General features: G+C 36.9%; 1 protein-coding gene across 1 annotated transcript in view; it reads left to right on the top strand.

Annotated features, from left to right (window-relative positions):
• utrn (utrophin) overlaps positions 1-20,639 on the top strand; it is a 552,956-nt gene that overhangs the window by 250,797 nt on the left and 281,520 nt on the right. The window contains exons 49-54 of the mRNA XM_028797890.2: positions 2,041-2,155; positions 5,449-5,657; positions 7,483-7,600; positions 12,240-12,445; positions 13,361-13,515; positions 18,712-18,901. Of these exons, the coding sequence (XP_028653723.1) occupies positions 2,041-2,155; positions 5,449-5,657; positions 7,483-7,600; positions 12,240-12,445; positions 13,361-13,515; positions 18,712-18,901 (993 nt within the window). The remainder of the gene's footprint in view (positions 1-2,040; positions 2,156-5,448; positions 5,658-7,482; positions 7,601-12,239; positions 12,446-13,360; positions 13,516-18,711; positions 18,902-20,639) is intronic.

The following is a 20,639-nucleotide window of genomic DNA, read 5'->3' as shown; positions in this document are numbered from 1 at the left end:
TTTTTCAGCATTTTTTAGAGGCCGGTATGCGAACAGCCCCTCTGCTCACACCCCCTCCGTCAGAGCGAGAGAGAGGAAAGCAAACAATCAAAAATCAATACGTGCTGTTTGATCTTTTAAGTATGCGAAACACAATGCAGGAAGCATATCGCTTGCAAAGCAGCCACATGTAAGCCCAGCAAAGAAGGGAGCACTGTGAAGGTAATCTTTCAGCGTTTTTTGAGGAGCGGCTGTGTCCTCTAGGGGTGTGAACAGCCCCCGTGCTCACAATATATTTGATGAGTTTTATTTAATACATAATACGCGCTGTGGTTGGGTAGCTTCTCAGCCATCTGCCAATAGCGTCCCTTGTATGAAATCAACTGGACAAACCAACTGTGGAAGCGTGTACCAGAAATTAAAAGACCCATTGTCCGCAGAAATCTGCGAACCAGCAAAAAATCCGCGATATATATTTAAATATGCTTACATATAAAATCCGTGATAGAGTGAAGCTGCGAAAGTCGAAGCGGGATATAGCGAGGGATTACTGTAACCTAAATACCAAAGTGTGTTGCACAGTTGACATAGCTAGTTTTGACAAATTGAATGTATTTGCTAGCAGAAATGTCAATAGTGAGAGCTGCTTGGCACTGTTCACAAGTGCACATATAAATGGGCAGGTTACAGATAGAAACTGCACCTTGTGCAAAAGATTTGAAGCAATCTCTGAACTTGGGTTTTTTTCAGAACTATACAGAATAGATGAAAAAACTAATAAATTATTATCTTATATAGCACATTGTATTATGAACTTCTCAAAAAGTCTTGCTTAAGCTGTGAAGTGCACATGAAGTCTTAAAATGTAAGAATAACATCACTAGAAAATGTTTAAGGGGGTTATTGGTAGATTTGTTCTATAGCTTCAAAATATGAGCTACGATGCAAGTTATGTCTTATTTTTATTTTATTTTGTATCAAAAGTGAACTTTTATATAAACATCTACATTGGTCAGAGCTTTCTTTTTCCTTGTTGTTCTTAATATCCTTACATTATTGTCTGTTGCATTTGCTAACTTCAGTTTTTGTTTGTAGTGTTTTTGGATTCTTCAGATTTGCAGTTTCCAATGTCTTATTTCTTTAGCTTATACAAAACATTAATATTAATTTTTATACCTTAACCTATTTAAATTGGTTTTCCCACTAGTTTAAGTTATTGTGACTACTCCTCTCAGGTTTCATCACATATTGAATTAATGAGAAATTTGAGTAGAAGTATGTTTAATTAGTAACTAAAGTTAGAGGCAAACATCTAAGAAACAGGCAAATGCAGTTACATGAGGCATGGCAGAGTCTACATCTCTTGTACATGACCACTCCAGCTGCTCGCTAATCATTTTACTTTTCATTTTCATCTGTTATTTATGTTAGCTTTTGATCCAGACATTTCACAGTGAAATAGTTAATGTTTCACAAAGATTTATATTTAGTAAAAGTTTTTAGACCAATACACCATAACATCAGTATATAGACCATAGTAACAACTTTGACTGTGGGTAGAAGTACATTACAGTATTCCTCTCTGTAGTCCCTAAAAGTCAGGTTATTTAAAAAAAAAAATCTACTTTTCCAGGATTTGTGTTTTTGCAAAAATATGTTTGGTGAAAGTTGTATTTTTTGTCTCTTCCTAGCCTAGAAGCTAAAACAAAAGTTCACAACTGATTGTGGTCTCAGGGATACACATATGTTCAGGAAATCCGTAATGATAATCAGAACTATCTTTATCTGTCCCATAATTTATAGAATTGAATTTTATGATTGTAATGATATTGTGGATATGATCTGATTTAAATTTGATTTTTTTTTATTTGTTCAATATGTATGTTAAGTGATTTGAAAGAACTAAGTGATTGCTTAATAGCAATGCAAAGTACTCGTCCCATTCATTTGTAATTTGCTTTAAAGCATGTATTCTCTTTTCATTACAGTCAAAAGACTTTTAACATGGATTTGAACAAATAAACAAAGCTTTTGGTTTACATTGTTGCCTTTAAATTACAGAACAAGGTAGAGCAGCTGGCAGCAGATTGGAAAGCACTTGACTTTGCAGTCAAAGAAGTTTCTTTGCAGCCTGTTGTCAACTGGAGTCTCCAGGTCTCTCCTCAGAGATTAACAGGTAAATGTGGCCCTTTTATATTACCTCTTTTAGGCGTGTCTGTGTGGGTTTCCTCCGGGTGCATTGGCGATCCTAAATTGTCCCTAGTGTGTCTGTGGGTGTGTGTGCCCTGCGGTGTGCAGGCACCCTGCCCAGGGTTTGTTTCCTGCCTTGTGTCCTGTGTTGGCTGGGATTGGATCCAGCAGACCCCCGTGACCCTGTAGTTAGGATATAGCAGGTTGGATAATGGATGGATGGATGGATTATGCCTGTGTGACCCACTATTTCTAATATAACAGTTTGGTGACGAGGATGGCAGAGTTTGGCTTACCTTCTCTAGGTCCTTTCTTGCCAGTCCTTTGTGAACCGCTAGTTCCCTGGTGCCACAGATATCATTTGTTCGAGATGTACCTGTTGGCGGCCAGATTGGATAATTTTGAGATGGCAAGGAAAAGGGCATTTTTTTGTGCCGTGTCTTTTGTAGCCACAGTGGTGGCACTAACCGGCCATTTTGGCTCAGTGCAGAGTTTTCTACTTAACCGTTTCCAGTATTGCCAGTGTGCTCAACAGCCAGGTGAGTCAATTACACAATTTGTGTCAGTGCTGCATGAGTTTGTGCAACGCTGTAAGTTTGGGGCACTACAAGATGACCAACTGATTGAGAAAATCTCTTGAGAACAGCTGAGAGAGCATTTGTTATTGGAACCAAATACTCTAACGTTAAGTAAAGCTGTAGAGATTGGGAAACAAGCTGAAGCTGCGATCAGTGACAGAACCATCTGTTGACACATCATTGTCAATGCCTGTGCAGGCTGTAAAGAATGCTTCACCGGTTTGCCAGCAGCATTGTGGAAACTGTGGTTCCCTCAGACATTTTACCAAATCACTGGACTGTCCTCCTCTCAGCCAGCACTGTAGAAATTGTCCAAAAATGAACCATTTTGCTCGGTGGTGTCGCTCCCTTCTGTGACACCTTAACCTTCAGCAATAATTAACTTGGTGTGCAGAACAGGCAGCCCTTTCAAAACCTGTGTCTATTATGCAAACAACCTCTTTCTCCTCCTACTTAATGACACAGAATGACAAGATTTCTTTGATGATTAAAGTGAATTGAGAGACATTTCTGTCCCACTTCCGCATACCTGTAACATTTGCTGGATATGGCAATTCAAACATAACAGTGCTGGGCACTGTCTTTCTGTACAGTATAAAGACCAAGGGTGTTTTGTTTTTACATTTTTTGTTACACCTTGGGTGCAAATCTGCTGGGTTTGAATCTGCTCCATAAATTACAGTTTCACTTGTGTGATTCAGGTGGCACTGACAATTGTGCAAGTGACATCGCACTGGCAGCATGTCTTCCTAATGTTGCTTACAGGCTTAGGCTGCATGACTGGGGATTGTCCATCAACCTGTATTGGACAAAACAATTTTTCCAATTATCCAACCACTGCGGAGAGTGCCATTATCATTAGGACAACAAGTTTCTACAGAGGTCTGCCACCACCTGGAAGAGGACATTATTAAACCAGTGGATGCTTTCCCATGGATTTTAAATTTAGTTTTGGCAAAGAAAAAAATCAGGTGGTATGCATCTTTGCATTGATCTTTGTTCTGTAAATAAAGCAATCATTCCTGATAAATACCCATTGCCAACTGCCAAGGAGCTGACCACACATTTTCATGGGTCTACAGTGTTCAGTAAACTGGACCTAACTCCTGGATATGTGGAGGTTCCCTTTGATCCTATAAACAGAGATCTCAGAGCTTTTGTGACACACCTCAGAGTCTTCCATTACAAAAGGATGCCTTTTGGCCTCAGCTTTGCACCTAGCTGTTTCCAGAAGGTCATGTCACTAATGCTGGCAGGAATTCCACATGTAGCCATTTATTTGGATGATACTGTAGTGTATAGTGACACCCTGTGTCAACGTGATGAGCATCTTTCTCAGGTGTTCCACCAACTCTCAAATCACCAAGTAACCATTAACTTGGAAAAGTGTCTTTTGGGATACAAGAAATTAAATGTATGGGGTACAGGCTCTCAGGGCAAAACAGAAGTACAGTGGAACCTCAGTTCACGAACGTCTCGGTACACGTACAACTCGGTTTATGACCAAAAAGTTTGCCAAACTTTTGCCTCGGTTCACGACCACACACTCGGTATACGAACAGGCCAGTTTCCCTTTTGGTTTGTGCGCACCGATGATTTCTGCACGTGTTGCATTGTTCTCGGTCAGACAAGCGTGCTTGCACGTGCGTGCGTGCTTTCGCTGTGAAGTCTTTGTGCTCTATTTCATTTCCCTTCCGGTTCGTATGCGCCGATTACTGTATTTAAGCACGTGTTCAGCCTCTCCCTGTTTGTTGTTCTCAGTCAGACGTGCATGCTTTACCTGTTAACTCTTTGTGCTCTACAGTATTTCGTGTGCTTTTGCAGTTAACCATGGCTTCTAAGCAAGTGAAGAGTGGTGAGAAGAAAGTGTTGCAATGTTACTTTTCTCTTTTTTCAAATGTTCATTTTTTCCCTGTGCTTAAAACTAATTTAAAAAGAGTGTTTACAGCGATCGGGTTGTAATGCTATTAGCGTGAACTCCTCTAGTGTTACTGTCTTGGTTGGCTTTTAAATAAAGTTCGGATTTGTTCAAATGTTCCTTTTTTCCACTTGTGCTTAAAACTCATTTAAAAAGAGTGTTTACAGCGATCGGGTTGTAATGCTATTAGCGTGAACTCCTCTAGTGTTACTGTCTTGGTTGGCTTTTAAATAAAGTTTGGAATTGTTCAAATGTTCAACCCCCCCCCCCCACCCCCCCGTGCTTAAAACTCATTAAAGAAAAAAAAAAAAAAAAAAGTGTTTATACAGCGATCGGATTGTAAAGCTATAACGCAAAGTGCTGCGATGTTAGAGAGAGGGCTTGCATGCTGCTGAGAGCGAGCGAGCCTGCCCGTGCAGCTGAGCAGGGAGCCTGGGTGTTTGTGTCAGTGTTATTCAATGTTTTTACATTAGTTTACTATTACACTGTGCATTCTATAGTGTAATTAACTATATTTGTGCTTTAAAATCTTTAAAAAAATATATATATTTACATACAGTTCATACGGTCTGGAACGGATTAATTGTATTTACATATAATCCTATGGGGGGAAATTGCTTCGGTTTACGACCAGAGGTTTGGAACGAATTATGGTCGTGAACCGAGGTTCCACTGTATTGCATTTGTGGATGTTAATAAAGTAGTTAAGAATTATACATGTGGGGCTCACTATTTCTGATATAACACCCACCATCTTTTCATTTTTTTTTTTTTATATTTTAGCAGCTCCTAATATTCCTGTTAATACACTGATGTCCTCAGAAGTCACCTATCATAATGTGCAAAATCTGGAGCTTTTAGGACCTGCAGACCTGAATAAAACTGCCACAGAACTGGCTGATTGGCTTATTCTCATTGACCAGATGCTGAAATCAAATATTGTTACTGTTGGAGATATTGATGAGATTAAAACCACTATAGGACGTCTAAAGGTATTTTCTCTGACATTTTACAAATGCTGCCTTGCTGACAAATTATCAATTTAAAGTTTAATAATGTATCTCTGCTTAGATAAATGATACTAAAAACTTTCATGAGGAGGCCATGCCATAATTTGTTAGTTATTTCCAAAATAAAAATAGGAATGAGGTGAGAATACCGTGTTTCCCTGAAAATAAGACAGGATCTTATATTAATTTTTGCTTCAAAAGATGCACTAGGGCTTATTTTCAGGAGATAATCTTATATTCATCTACAACAATATACATTTATCCAAATACAGTCATGTCATCTTCTTCTGAAATATTGTCATAACTCTCCACATTCAAGCCCTGAATTTCAGCCTGAATTTCTTGCTACTCCAACCGCTTTTAGGATCCTCCAGGATCGATGTGCGTGCTTCGATATTTGATGAATGGTTCAATGTGGTAAAGCAAAATGCTGACGTACAAATCCATTTGTGGTGCTTTGATATTCAAGCATCACATATTCCCCAAAGTAATGACACGATACATTTTAAAAGTCTCACATACCATCTTCTGTGCTGTCTTTTTTTTTTTTGCACCTTTACAATACCATCCAAATGTGTGGCAGCATATTTGAGCCACAGAGGAAAAAAAAGTACATAATGAAAATGTCTATTTTGTGATTAAAGTGGAAATTTCAGCATTAAACTCGAAATGTCCTCTTTAATCCTGTAGTTTACTTTGTCATTAAAGTAGACTGTCGTAAACGTCATCTTAAAACCAACCCAGTTGTTAAATTGCTACGCGCTTCTGGGGCTTCTTCCTGACCTGACAGTAGCGGCAAGCAGCATCGCCACACAGAACACATTAAATTTATGATATTCCAGCTCTCTGCACATTTAGAATTCTTAGATTTATACTTGATATCACTTTCATGATGAAATACATTAAAATATGTATGTTACATTTTACAGATAAATCACTAACTTTGTTTAAATAATGAATACTGCTAATAGTTACACATGTGAGGTCACATGGTGGCAGAGTGGTAGTGCTGTTGTCTCGCATGGAGTCATGTCCCTTGTGGGTTTCTACAGTGTGCTCAGTTTTCCATCCAAAGACATGGAAGGTTTGGGGATTTGGTGAAGCTACAATGATGCCAGTGTATGTGTGTGCTTGTGTTCACCTTGCGATGAGCTGATGCCCTGTCCAGAGATTTTGTTTCTATCTTGCACTGATGCTGCTGGAATGGGCACATCCCCAAATTTATGGATGTAATCATTAAACATCCTTTTCAGAGATATTGTGGTGAGGTGTCATCAGAATTTAATAGAAGTATAAACCTGGCCTTAGGTGCCTTAATTTTCAGTTGATGATCTTCATTAGGGCTTATTTTTGGGGTAGGGCTTATATTACAGAGCAGCCTGAAAATCATGCTAGGGCTTATTTTCGGGGAAACACGGTGTTATATTAAAAAATGAAAGAACAGGTTTATTCCTGATTTGTTTATAGCTTTTAACATTAAATTGAACATTCAAATTGAACACGTAATGTTTAGTAAAACCTTAGTGAAGTTTGAGATTATGGAGTTTGAGGTTTTGGAAAACACAGTATTAATTTAAGTCTGTATCACCCAGCCCTAGTTTGGGTACAGAATATTCATGTATACATGTTTTGAATTTAATTTTATTTATTGCTGTATTCTTCCAAAATACAGTATATGTCCACTCAATAATGTTAAACAGCATTATTTTTTTATAAGTCATCACGATGAAATCTCACATTGTGTGGTGGCATGTAGAAAGTTAAAGCCTTTTATACTTCATGTAACTTTTTTTTTTTTTTTTTTAAGATAACAAAAAATGATCTTGAACAGAGGCATTCACACCTGGAAGATATTTTCACCTTGGCACAAAACATAAAGAATAAGACTTCTAATGAAGATATTCGAACATCAATTACTGACAAATGTAAGATGGAAAAATATTTGTTGTCATGTTTTATTGTATTATCTAAATACATTGAACTCCATGCTATAAATATGTAACATTTTCTGATAATATTCAATCTTTAATTTTAGAATGTTTGTAAATGTTGAGAGCGCAATTTCAAATTTATTCTGGGTCATAGTGCTAGAATAGTCTGTGTTTATGACATAAATAAAAACACTTACTTGTAGCTTTCACAATAAGAGTTAATTAAACTACTTTAATTAAAATTAAGCAAGAGTGCCAGAAAACCTATTAAAAGCCATGCTCGTTTTTATTTAGTTGTACTGTTTTTTTTTTATTATTATTAAATTTGCTGTTTTCTTTTTTCAACTCCAAAAGCATCTGAAAATTTTTGCTGACTGTTTATGTTGTGTCTGTTGTGGAAGACCAACCCAAGCACAGACAGGCAGACACCAATGTTCAAACCCACCACACGTTTATTTACAATTATGTACAATAATTCAGTCCCACACACAACCCAGTGCCCCTGCACCACACACCCCCAGTCCAGGCCTCTCAACAATCCTGTCCTCTCTTCGCCACCTCCACTCTTTTTCCTCCGAGCTTCGTCCTCTTCCAACCGACTCCAGCTAATGATTGGAGGGAGGCGGCCCCTTTTATGTCCACCCGGACATGCTCCAGGTGCCCCCTGATGAGCTTTCAGCGGGACTTCCTGGTGTGCCGGAAGTGCTGCATGAGCACCCGGAAGCACTCCGGGTGTCCCTGGTAATACTTCTGCCAGCACCTCCAGGTGTGGCGGAAGTGCTGACGTCCAGGGCTTCAGAGTCTTGAGGGCACCCCCTGGCGGTGGCCACGGACCCCTGTAGGGTTGAGGTTCCATGCTCAATTCCCGTGGCCCCCATACAAACCATGGGGGCTGCCCTCTCTTGGTCCGGGGGAGGCATAGTTCCTCTCCCGGTCCTTCTCGGCGTCCCGGCAGGGCACAACCCCCAGCCGCCCGCCACACTGTTTAAAAGATATTTTGTCTTTGGGTAGCTGCAGTGTGATTTTAATTATATATGTATGTGTGTATATGTATATATGTATGTATGTATATATATATATATATATGTATGTATATGTGTATATGTATATACAGTACTGTGCAAAAGTTTTAGGCAGGTGTGAAAAAATGCTGTAAACAAAGAATGCTTTCAGAAATATAAATAATGATTGTTTATTGTTATCAGTTTACAAAATGCAAAGTGAGCGAACAAAAGAAAAATCTAAATCAAATCAATATTTGGTGTTACTACCTTTTGCCTTCAAACCAGTATCAATTCTTATAGGTACACTTGCACAAAGTCAGGGATTTTGTAGGATTATAATCAGGTGTATGATCAACCAATTATACCAAACAGGTGTTAATGATCATCAATGTCACATGTAGGTTGAAACACAGTCATTAACTGAAACAGAAACAGCTGTGTAGGAGGCTTAAAACTGGGTGAGGAACAGCCAAACTGCTACCAAAGTGAGGTTGTGGAAGACAGTTTCATGTCATGGCAAGATTGAGCACAGCAACAAGACACAAGGTAGTTATACTGCATCAGCAAGGTCTCTCCCAGACAAAGATTTCAAAGTAGACTAGGGTTTCAAGATGTGCTGTTCAAGCTCTTTTGAAGAAGCAAAAAGAAACGGCAACATTGAGGATCGTAGACGCAGTGGTCGGTCAAGGAAACTTAGTGCAGCAGATGAAAGACACATCAAGCTTATTACCCTTCGAAATCGGAAGATGTCCAGCAGTGCCATCAGCTCAGAACTGGCAGAAACCAGTGGGACCCAGGTACACCCATCTACTGTCCGGAGAAGTCTGGCCAGAAGTGGTCTTCATGGAAGAGTTGCAGCCAAAAAGCCATACCTCCGACGTGGAAACAAGGCCAAGCGACTCAAGCATGCACGAAAACATAGGAACTGGGGTGCAGAAAAATGACAGCAGGTGCTCTGGACTGATGAGTCAAAATGTGAAATATTTGGCTGTAGCAGAAGGCAGTTTGTTCGTCGAAGGGCTGGAGAGCGGTACAATAATGAGTGTCTGCAGGCAACAGTGAAGCATTGTGGAGGTTCCTTGAATGTTTGGGGCTGCATATTTGCAAATGGAGTTGGAGATTTGGTCAGGATTAATGGTGTTCTCAATGCTGAGAAATACAGGCAGATACTTATCCATCATGCAATACCATCAGGGAGGCGAATGATTAGCCCCAAATTTATTCTGCAGCAGGACAACGACCCCAAACATACAGCCAAAGTCATTAAGAACTATCTTCAGCGTAAAGAAGAACAAGAAGTCCTGAAAGTGATGGTATGGCCCCCACAGAGCCCTGATCTCAACATCATCGAGTGTGTCTGAGATTACATGAAGAGACAGAAGGATGTGAAGAAGCCTACATCCACAGACGATCTGTGGTTAGTCCTCCAAGATGTTTGGAACAACCTACCAGCCGAGTTCCTTCAAAAACTGTGTGCAAGTGTACCTAGAAGAATTGATGCTGTTTTGAAGGCAAAGGGTGGTCACACCAAATATTGATTTGATTTAGATTTCTCTTTTGTTCATTCACTGCATTTTGTTGATTGATGAAAATAAATGATTAGCACTTCTGTTTTTGAAAGCATTCTTAGTTTACAGCATTTTTTTTACACCTGCTTAAAACTTTTGCACAGTACTGTGTATATATATATATATATATATATATATATATATATATATATATAATATGTGTGTATGTGTATATATGTATATATATAATATGTGTGTATGTGTATATATGTATATATGTGTGTGTATGTATTTTTTATTTAAGTTGTAAAGTTTGAGGAAGAAGATTGGTTAATATAATAAAATATATACACACACACACTGGTCATAGAAACAAAAATGACATTAAATAATCAAAAGAGAACATACACAAAAATACACAATCAAAAGATAAACTTAGAAAATAGACTGTAGTAGTGAAGTAGTATACATGTGAAAAATGAAACCAGAATTGAATTCAGATTTAAGTAAATGTGAAAATTGGAAAGTTAAGCCTAAAGTAGACAGACAACAAATTTAAGTGAAAGACAATAATAACCAACTGAAAATGAGAAGGAAAAAAACAATTCTGGTTGACAGTTATTTGAAATGTGAATACATCTCATAGAATGTCAGTTAAAGAGTTGACACATTTTTTGAGAATCCTGTTCTTTGTGGCAATAACTGTAAACTTTGTGATAAAGCAAAAATGTGATTAAAATAAATGGAATGGCAAGGGGTAGATATCATCTGATATACTGTAAATGTATTCTGCGGTGTGGTGTATGAACCATTTTCCCATGTACATAAGTGGATATGGATACCATAAAAAGTATTTTTTTTTATTTTACAATAAGATAAACATGTAAACCTATCTGAACCTTTCATAGTGATTCTATCACGCTTTAATATATTAATACAACAACTCCATTATAAGAAAGAGAAAATGTTTTCCTTCAGTAAAAGAGTTGTAGTGAGCAGAGATGTTAAAGGATGCACTGAAATACAGTAGTTTTATTTAACCCAATGATTTTTTTTAATGTTTTTACCACACAATAATGTGATCAATCTGCATATTTATTTTTCTATTTTGTGTATTTTATACTTATTAAACTGGTTTGCTTTTTAAGTTGCTATTTGTTTGAATAACTTGGAAGACCCAAACAAGCTAGAGACATTACATCTGACAGTTGCTTTCCTAGAATTGGCTAGGAGGATCTGGAAATAATTGAGATTAGGGAAAGTGTAGTCTGTTACCATTACAGCCATCATCAGAAAAATGCTAATTAAAAAATTAAATGAGTACTGTAATACTATGCATGCAGAAATTATCATTAGATAGATAGATAGATACTTTATTAATCCCAAGGGGAAATTCACATACTCCAGCAGTAGCATACTGATAAAGAACAATATTAAATTAAAGAGTGATAACAATGCAGGTATAACAGACAATAACTTTGTATAATGTTAATATTTACACCCCCCCCCCCCCCATAGTGTGGGGGAGGAACGATCTCCTCAGTCTGTCAGTGGAGTAGGACAGTGACAGCAGTCTGTCGCTGAAGTTGCTCCTCTGTCTTGAGATGATACTGTTCAGTGGATGCAGTAGATTCTCCATTATTGACAGGAGCCTGCCCAGTGCCCATCGCTCTGCCACGGATGTCAAACTGTCCAGCTCCGTGCCTACAATAGAGCCTGCCTTCCTCACCAGTTTGTCCAGGTGTGAGGCGTCCCTCTTCTTTATGCTGCTTCCCCAGCACACCACTGCGTAGAAGAGGGCTCTTGCCACAATCGTCTGATAGAACATCTGCAGCATCTTATTGCAGATGTTGAAGGACGCCAGCCTTCTAAGGAAGTATAGTCGGCTCTGTCCTTTCTTACACAGAGCATCAGTATTGGCAGTCCAGTCCAATTTATCATCCAGCTGCACTCCCAGGTATTTATAGGTCTGCACCCTCTGCACACAGTCACCTCTGATGATCATGGGGTCCAGGTTAGTTAGTTCTTTTACTTAGTTCTTTTACACAAAACTGTGTATATTTGCTACTGGACAATTAAATAAAAAATCTTTTTGTTTTAAAATCATTTCATTGTTTTCAGTGGAAAGAGTACGCACCCAGTGGGATAGCACCCAGAATGGTGTAGAAGCTCGACTTCAACAATTGGATCAAATGGTGATTGACAGCATCCAGTGGACTGATCAGAAGGCAGCGGTGGAGACACTGATAGATCAGAGCGATGTACATTTTCAGAGTTTGCTACAGCTGTCTGGGGAGCCCTTAATGAAACAGCTAGCTTCCATTCAGGTCAGTTGATCTTAACCAAACAGAGAAATTTACTTGAACACATGCCCACTATGATCACAGTTATTATAGTAATCAGTGTTGTCAAGATAAGAATGGTGTACCGGCTTTATCATATTCTGTAAATATATTTCCAGAATCAAAAGTGAATAAAGTATTGATAGTAAATTAATATTTAATTGACAATGTTTAGAATATTCTACATACAATAATCATGAAAAACCATTTGTTGCACACACATTGAGAAAATAGTGTTGTTTTAAGTAACTATTTTTCTTTGAAGATCTTGCTGCTAGATTTTAGTGAACTAGCTGTCAGAATTCATTGCTTATTCATAAACATGGCATATATTGTAATATATAGCATCACCTATACATTACATATTTTTCTTTTTTTTGTTGTACATGAATTTAATGCATTATTTATTGTAATTTATATTTATTCTCAGGAGATGCCGTTTTTGAACTGCATGTTAAAGAAACTGAAGTGTCTGTTGGTTTTTGTTTTTTTTTTTCTTTTCTTTGTCCACTCATAGGCAGCAGAGGGTGCTTTTGTACTTCTAATAATGAAAAGTCATCCTGGACTCTTCTCTTCATTATAGATTGCAAGGCTAGTGTAAATAATTAATAATAATGAGACATAGATAGCAGAAGCTATTGAAAAGAATTGATAACATTCTGTACATAGTAACACATTTTTTCATCATTTCACTTTTACAAGCTTGATACACAGTAGCTGGATGTGTTAGAGTCATGATGACAAGGATGAATGTAATGCAGCCACATGCCAGTTGCATACAATGTATATAGTAAGAGTATAAAACTTTAATTGAACAGGCAGTATTAAACAGATGATACAATTTCAGATACAGTTCCTTTAAATTAAGAAAAACATTTCTTCCGTTGTTCAATTTTGCAGATGTTTTTGCAAGATTTAAATAAGGGCCAGATTACTGTGACTGCTTTCAGGAATCTTTCAGATAAACTTTTAGTGGAGTACCCTAATGATGACATAAGGAGAGTTAAGGAATATGCAGACCAGCACACCCTAGCATGGAATTCTCTTAATAGCAGGTAAGTAAGTCTTTAATGAAATTTTGTGTAGCGTCTCTGTTCTTTAACTTATTTTCATTCTGAATTTTTCATGTTGTGTATCTTAAGGTATCCTTATTGTAAACCACTATTAACTCATAAATCCCTCAAAAGTACAGCTGTAATTTCTGTAAACTGTATACCTGGATGTTGGTCAGCATCTCATGTTATACCTTGTCAGTCATTTTTGGCAGTGATTTCAGTTACCAGAATGTTTCTTACATTTCTGTGCTTTTTCCACCACTTTTTAAATATTTGAATGCTGCTAATGACAGTCTTGAATTGCTACTATGATTTTACTTTACATTAATGGTGATAAAGGTTGTTATAACAGTAGCCTGTTTGACAATAGTACATGGATAACCAGTAACTACCTTCAGCAAAATATGTGACTAACAAAGCATCCTCTTTTGCTTCATAAAATCACTAATCCTGCCAATTTAGCATATTAACCTCAGAGTCAAGTATCAAATCATAATTTGCATTACCTGGGACTTTGATTTTAACATCTTACATGAATTCAAAAGTTTTTCATTGTCAGTGAAGCATTGACGTCATTCTACCTTCACATTTCTGATTAAAATATACTTTTGGCAAGCGTTATTGCTTAATACTGCTGCTTAACACATATTCAGCATCACCCCAAATTGTCTTGAATATGCTTACCTCATATCTAAACTAGGATAAATATAAGTGAGATAGATAATATGTATAATCATATACAGTAAATCAAGGGTTTTGGTAACTACGATATACTGTATTTGTGGTCAGTTGTTCATTAAAAATTTATCAAAACATAACATACTGGGCCAAGATGAGAACAACATAGAGAACTGAGCCCTCCCTAAATACTACCTGCCACCCACAGTCAGAGTAAAATTAAAGATTTAGAAATTACTAAAAGATCACAAGAGAGAGATGTCATTGATCTAATTGTTGCATCTCAGCAGGTAGTATATTTGACACTGGTTACAGTTTGCTGAGTGCTTTGAATGGTTCTCTGCTTTATCATGTAGGAGTATTTATTTTCAGCATGCTAACTGAATCTTAAATTTTGTTTTGCACCGTGTCATATTCTGAAGTGTGCCTATTCATGTGAAAAGTAATTGTTTCCAAGTACTGTGTATGATTTAACAATCACAAGCACATAATATATACTTGAGGTGTGTGTACTGTATATGTATATGATCAAATGAAAACCCATATAAAGAGTTTTAAATTTAAAGGAAACATTTTAAATGTGGATAGAAGGATTGCGATCCAAAAACAGAACTGCATAAGCATGTGGCCTATGTTACTAAGTGTTCAGTGCGGTTGATTTGCGTCCTGGTACTGTGTCTAATACTGGCATAAAATGCCCCAGCCTCTGTGACCCTAAATTGGCTTATTGGCATATTAAGAATTATTTTATTTACAGTTATGTTAGATATTCAAGAAGAAATTGTTTCATATGGAAACTGTAAAACTGTGTTTAAAAAAACATAATTTTAAACATTTTAAATGACCTCAATAGGTGAATACTCTATATCTGGAGACCTGTTGAATGTACTGTATATCTTATTCACAGTATAGGGTCCAAAAGTGTACAGGATTCAATTTATATATTTGACCCAGTGTTACTGTTAATTTAATTCGTAAGGGGACACTTTAATTGAAAGGGCATTGTCAGCATTAAAGGAAGTGGGCAGTTTGGAACCATTTATGTGCCTTCATTCTCTGTGTATTTACTATATATACACAAAGTATATTAGAAATTAATGCTTTAAGTCAGTGTTATCAGTGTTTGGGGTTGTGGAATGTACAGTTAGGACCAGGCCTTAAAACTACCAAAATATACATGATCAAAAAAAATTCAAGCTGCTGCCGCTTGCGTATCATTGGAAACTTATTAATTGTTCAAATACATATCCATGATTTAGGTGTTATAAAAGTACTAGTCTGCTTGTAAAAAAGAATTGTGAGCTAGTCAGGAAGGTGTAATAGAATGGATGCACTTCTAATCTGTTTAACTGACTAATTGTAAAGTTTGTAGGTGTCAGGTTTGCTTTATATGTTTATTTCTTTTTTTATTGCTCAGATAAGATACTAGTAAATTTTTTTTATTAAACTTCAAATACTGTATATTCTTAGTCTTACCATATTTTTGCATGAAATTGTCTTAAACCCAGCCACTACAACCTTTGCCACCTTATTGGTGTTTTTTTTTATGTCTTTGTCAAATCTGTCAACCCTTCTTTTATGAGGGGTTTTCAATAATATATCTACCTCAGTAGGAAAGAAAAGAGTTTTCAAAAAATTTTTGTTTTATTTTCAAATATAGTCCCCCTGATAGCTGCATAAACTTTATCCACTTTTCTTGCAATAATTTTAACCCCTTTGAAAAAAAAATCTTATGTTTGACCTTCAAACTGGGGCGTCTCAGCTGCCTTGACATCTTCATCACTTGAAAACCATTGTCCACGGAGAAATTTTTTTCAAAACACTGAACAGGAAATAATCTGAGGGAGCCAGGTCAGAAATGTAGGCTGGATGATTAAGGTGTTGGAACCCACATTCTCGGATGGTAGCCTCTGATTGACGTGACATGTGAATAGCGCATTGTCATGAAGAAGCAGCACACCTGCTGTGAGTTTTCCTCCTCTTTTTTGCTTTTCTGTGTGATCATTGTGTTGGCGTACCTGTCCCTGGTTATGGTTGTCTTGTGTGGCATGAACTTTAGAAGCAAAAGTCCATCAATATCCCAGAAGACTGTTGCCTTGACTTTGCCTGCAGATTTTTTGGGGTGAGGGATGTGCTTCTAGTGCATTGTCTTCATTTTGGACTCAGGATCTCTGTGATAGACCCAAGTCTTATCCTTAGTCACCAAACGATGAAAAAAATGCACTTGGTCTTCACAGAGCATCTCCAAGTTTTCCTGACAACACTGGAACCTTGTGGACTTCTGAAATGGCGTCAGCATTCATGGAACCCATCTTGCACTGACCTTTGACATGCCCAACTTTTCATGAATTATTTCCAAACTGTACCCGCCGAGATGCCCATTTTTTCATCTATTCGGGAAACCTTAATTAATATGTCTGACAAAATTAAATCCTTGACTTTCTTGCACATTTCTGTGGAAGTTGCTTCCACAGGTCATCCAGTGTGAGGGTCATCTTCAATGGACTGTCTACCCCACTTAAACCGCTTGCTCCAAAATTTTACTTTGTGGGATGATGGATCTCCTTTGTCCTTTTCCCTTCTTTTGTGAGAAATTTTATCACTGAACGTTGCTCCAAATCTAGCATTTTCTTACTGGATTCGCATAAGGACTCTCCTGACATCCTGTTTCTTAGATTATTAGACTGACACTGAGCCACAACTGTGCATGAGTAACCTTGAGACATGTCACATGCCCAGACTTGTTTCATCAAGCTTGCTAATTTCTTTCATACTCGCATAGATAAATTATTGAACACCCCAATATTCTACAGAAAACCTCTTTCTTTTACTTCTGTCTCAACTAGACTCCACTGAAAGGTAATAGGATTGCAACTATTACCAATCACCTTTTAAATACAGTGCCATGCAACTGCCTTCACTACTGAGGTTTTTAAAGCGGTCAATTTAGAGCTCTTTACCACTTTTAACAGCAGATGAAAGGCATATGAGGCAGATGGCCTAGTTCCATTTTTTTCCCTTATATAAAAATGGTTTGGTACATGTACAAAACCAGTAGTGACATTGAAATTACATTGATCTTCAAATTATGGAAATTTATAATGGTACCAAGTTCCTACCTGCTGGTACAAAATGGAAAGTCCTGTATGCCACTGACCTCTCCCAACATGCAGCTATTGTTGAGGTGAGACATGAAATTATTCCAAACAAATTCATGTGCCATCTTTTTATTTTATTTTTACAATACCATCTCTTCAGGTCACATCTAGCTCTGTGAAGAAGATTACTTGTGTTGTGTATTGTATATAACCCATTTTTTAACACCTATTGCACACAGTACCTACCTGGAATGGGGTCTCTTTCTGAATTACCTTTCCCAATATTTCTTCCTTTTTTTCCCTGTAAGGGTTTTTTTTTGGGGAGGTGGGGCGGGTTGCACAGGGAATGATAGAGCCCATTGTGTGATTTTGGGCTATACAAAAAATAAATTGTTGTTTTTGTTCTCATTCTCATATTATTTTGTCGTGCAGATAGTTGACAGCTTCTTCACCTCCTTTTATAATATTAGTTAGGGCATGAGCCCACAGACCAGATGACATTGCCTGTAATTTTAGCCAAATTGCTGTGGTATGTTTATAAACCACAACTTTGAACAGGCATGTTATTTTTTTCAACCTCCTCTCTGAGCCTTGACTCCTTACCCACCAGACTTACCCAATGTCTAGATCTGGCCTACCTATCTTTTTATCCATGGATAATGAGCCTATAATGATTCTTCAGACTGTGACAGTACTGGAAGTCACCAAACACCCATTGGGCAGCACTGTCCCATGACCCCAATATCCTGATATCCATGGCTTGATATAATTAATTAAAAACCCTCATAGGAGTCAATTTTGGATTGCTCATTACTGGGCCCTTACCATTAGATCAGATTTGCCAAGCATAATCTGGGCAGCAACGCAGTAATCTTTTTAAGGGGCATAAAGTTACATAAATTTCTTCTGTGGGTGTGGTTATGAGCATTGGGAGGAAAGCAGAGCCAGTAGTAGAATTATCATCTTATTTCTTTTTGATCAAATTTTTATCCAAGCAGTGCTTTTCTTTGACTAGCAGTCTTTGCTCAATCAAGGTAAGACAGTGGTGAGGTTTGCCACCTGATGTCCAGATATAAAACTAACATTTTTCTCCCTTGGTGACTGTCCATTGAGCATAGGTGCAGTGTTAAAGCTGATTTTTTTTTTTTTTTTTTTTACTTTCTTGAAAGTATTAACGTTTTATGTGAAAAACAGGTTAATTTGAGCTTCTTTTTGTGGTAGTGAAAGAAAATAGTGATAGATGCACTTAAGTTGACACTTATTCTCAGTCTTATAAACTGATAGGTATTGTATAAATTCTAAATGTGCTTTATTACCTTAACATAGCTTCAGTTTTGATCTGTATAGAGTCTAGTATTACAAATGAGTGAAATAGTAAACATTTTTTGACAAAATCTTCTTTTTTGATTATGCTTTTTAGATCTATTGAGAGACAAAACACTGTGGACTCGGATCTCAAGCTGCTCCAGACTTCTTTAAAGGAACTGGAGGTGTTCCTAAAGTGGCTTCAGGAGGCTGAAAATAAGGCTAATGCCCTGGCAGATGCTTCAAATAAAGACGATCTTTCTCAGGACAATGTGCATATGAAGATGTTGAGAAATCAGCTGGAGGTAGGGCAGTGTCCCATTTTTTAAGTTTATATAGTATTAACTACACTGCACAATGTGCAGTTGGCCTTATAATGTTGCTTTTCTTTTCTGAAAATATTTGAGGTTGGTATTAATTTAATGTCTCCTTGCTATTCATAACCTTTTATGATATAGAAGGATGATTAATAACTTATATACACACCAAGGTTTTTACCGTTAAAAAAGAGCAAGTAAAAAATATTAAGGCAATAGGTTATGCAAGAGTTTAAAATGCTGGAACAAGAAATAGGTGTGGAAAATAAATGGACATAAGGATGTAGGTTATTAGATACTGTGCTTTATGGAAGTATTTTGACCGTTGACATAGCAGGATTCACATCAGTGTAATTCGTGATAAGGAAGACGATTCACGATCCAATATGGTCCATCTAAATTGTTATTTGAAAGTTTAAGTTTTATCTTCCAAGTACTAATAGAAGCACTTTCGTAAAAGCTAGCACTTCAACCTTTTATTAGACAAAATAAGCTCTACTAGTAATTGGGGAAATTAATGTAATAAACCAAACTATATTGAAATTTAATAATGCATACTGCACTAACCTGATACAGACATTCTGCAAAGATCCCCTGCCGTGTGTCTGATTCTGCTGGGCTCAGTGCCTTTGACTCTGTGACCATAAGTTGGACTAATAAGACACAAAACTGGAAACATGGAAAAAATGTTTATAGAGTGCTGCTAAAGAATTGTGTACAGTTTTCAATATTTTAATCATTGCATGAAATTCCATTTTTAGCATTGCTTTATTGATTGGAGTTTTCCTAGTGTCACTTGCAGATTGTATATAACCTGGAAAAGAGCAATTCAGAATTTGCAAATTTTCTGTCAAAGAAATCTGGTAACAGGATTTACTATAAAAACATGATCTGAGCACTTCTAATTAAAAGGGCAGTATTGTGTAATCCACTCAATTCCCACAGTACAATTCTAAATTATTTTAATCACAAAGTTATACCACTAAATTCTATAGGCCTTCTCAAAGTTAGAATGTTTTTAAATTGAATATTTTTTTCTGTGTACATTTTATAATATGTTGGATCATCTTTTTACCAGCCTGTTTCAGAGATTAGTCCTTTTGACTGAGTATTTGTGCGCGTGTGCATGCATATTTTGCTAAATGTTTGTAGTGCACACTTGTGCACACTTGCTTCTTTCAGGGAGAAACAAATTTAAATTAAGCAAGATGGTTTTTCACTGTAATTTGCTCAGTTCAAAGGAGAATGTGTTTTAAATAGAAATTAAATTAACATACTGTCACTACAGAAAGCTATCAGCAGGTGTCTTCTGAGAGCTGCTTTGTAGTTTGAAATGAATTGTTCTGTTTTCTGGCTGTTGAACAATCTTATAATGGATATATGTTCTTTTTAGAATTAGAATTTTATTTAAACGGAGAGTCTTTGTTTATGCACAAATATAAACAGTTGATAGTACATCTTTATTTAGTTTCATTCAATTAATACATTTTTCTTCAGTAGATAATTTCTTTACTCTCTTTTAAAGCTGTAGTATACAACATTTTGATCAAGTACACTTTACCCTCAAAGCCTTTTTCTCCTTATTCTGTAGCCAAGACCAGGTTATATTTCCTCTGCACAATTGTTTCAATGGTGTTAATAAGTATATTTATGTGACAAGAATAATAAATATGTGGAAAGGATGGAGAAAGCATGTTAAAACTACTCTGATGTGATAGCTCAGATA

Source organism: Erpetoichthys calabaricus, chromosome 3 (genome assembly GCF_900747795.2).
Source record: "Erpetoichthys calabaricus chromosome 3, fErpCal1.3, whole genome shotgun sequence".
In the NCBI taxonomy this organism is placed as follows: Eukaryota; Metazoa; Chordata; class Cladistia; order Polypteriformes; family Polypteridae; genus Erpetoichthys; species Erpetoichthys calabaricus.
The sequence above is the reverse complement of the archived record's forward strand: the minus strand, read 5'-3'. Positions and strand labels throughout refer to the sequence as shown.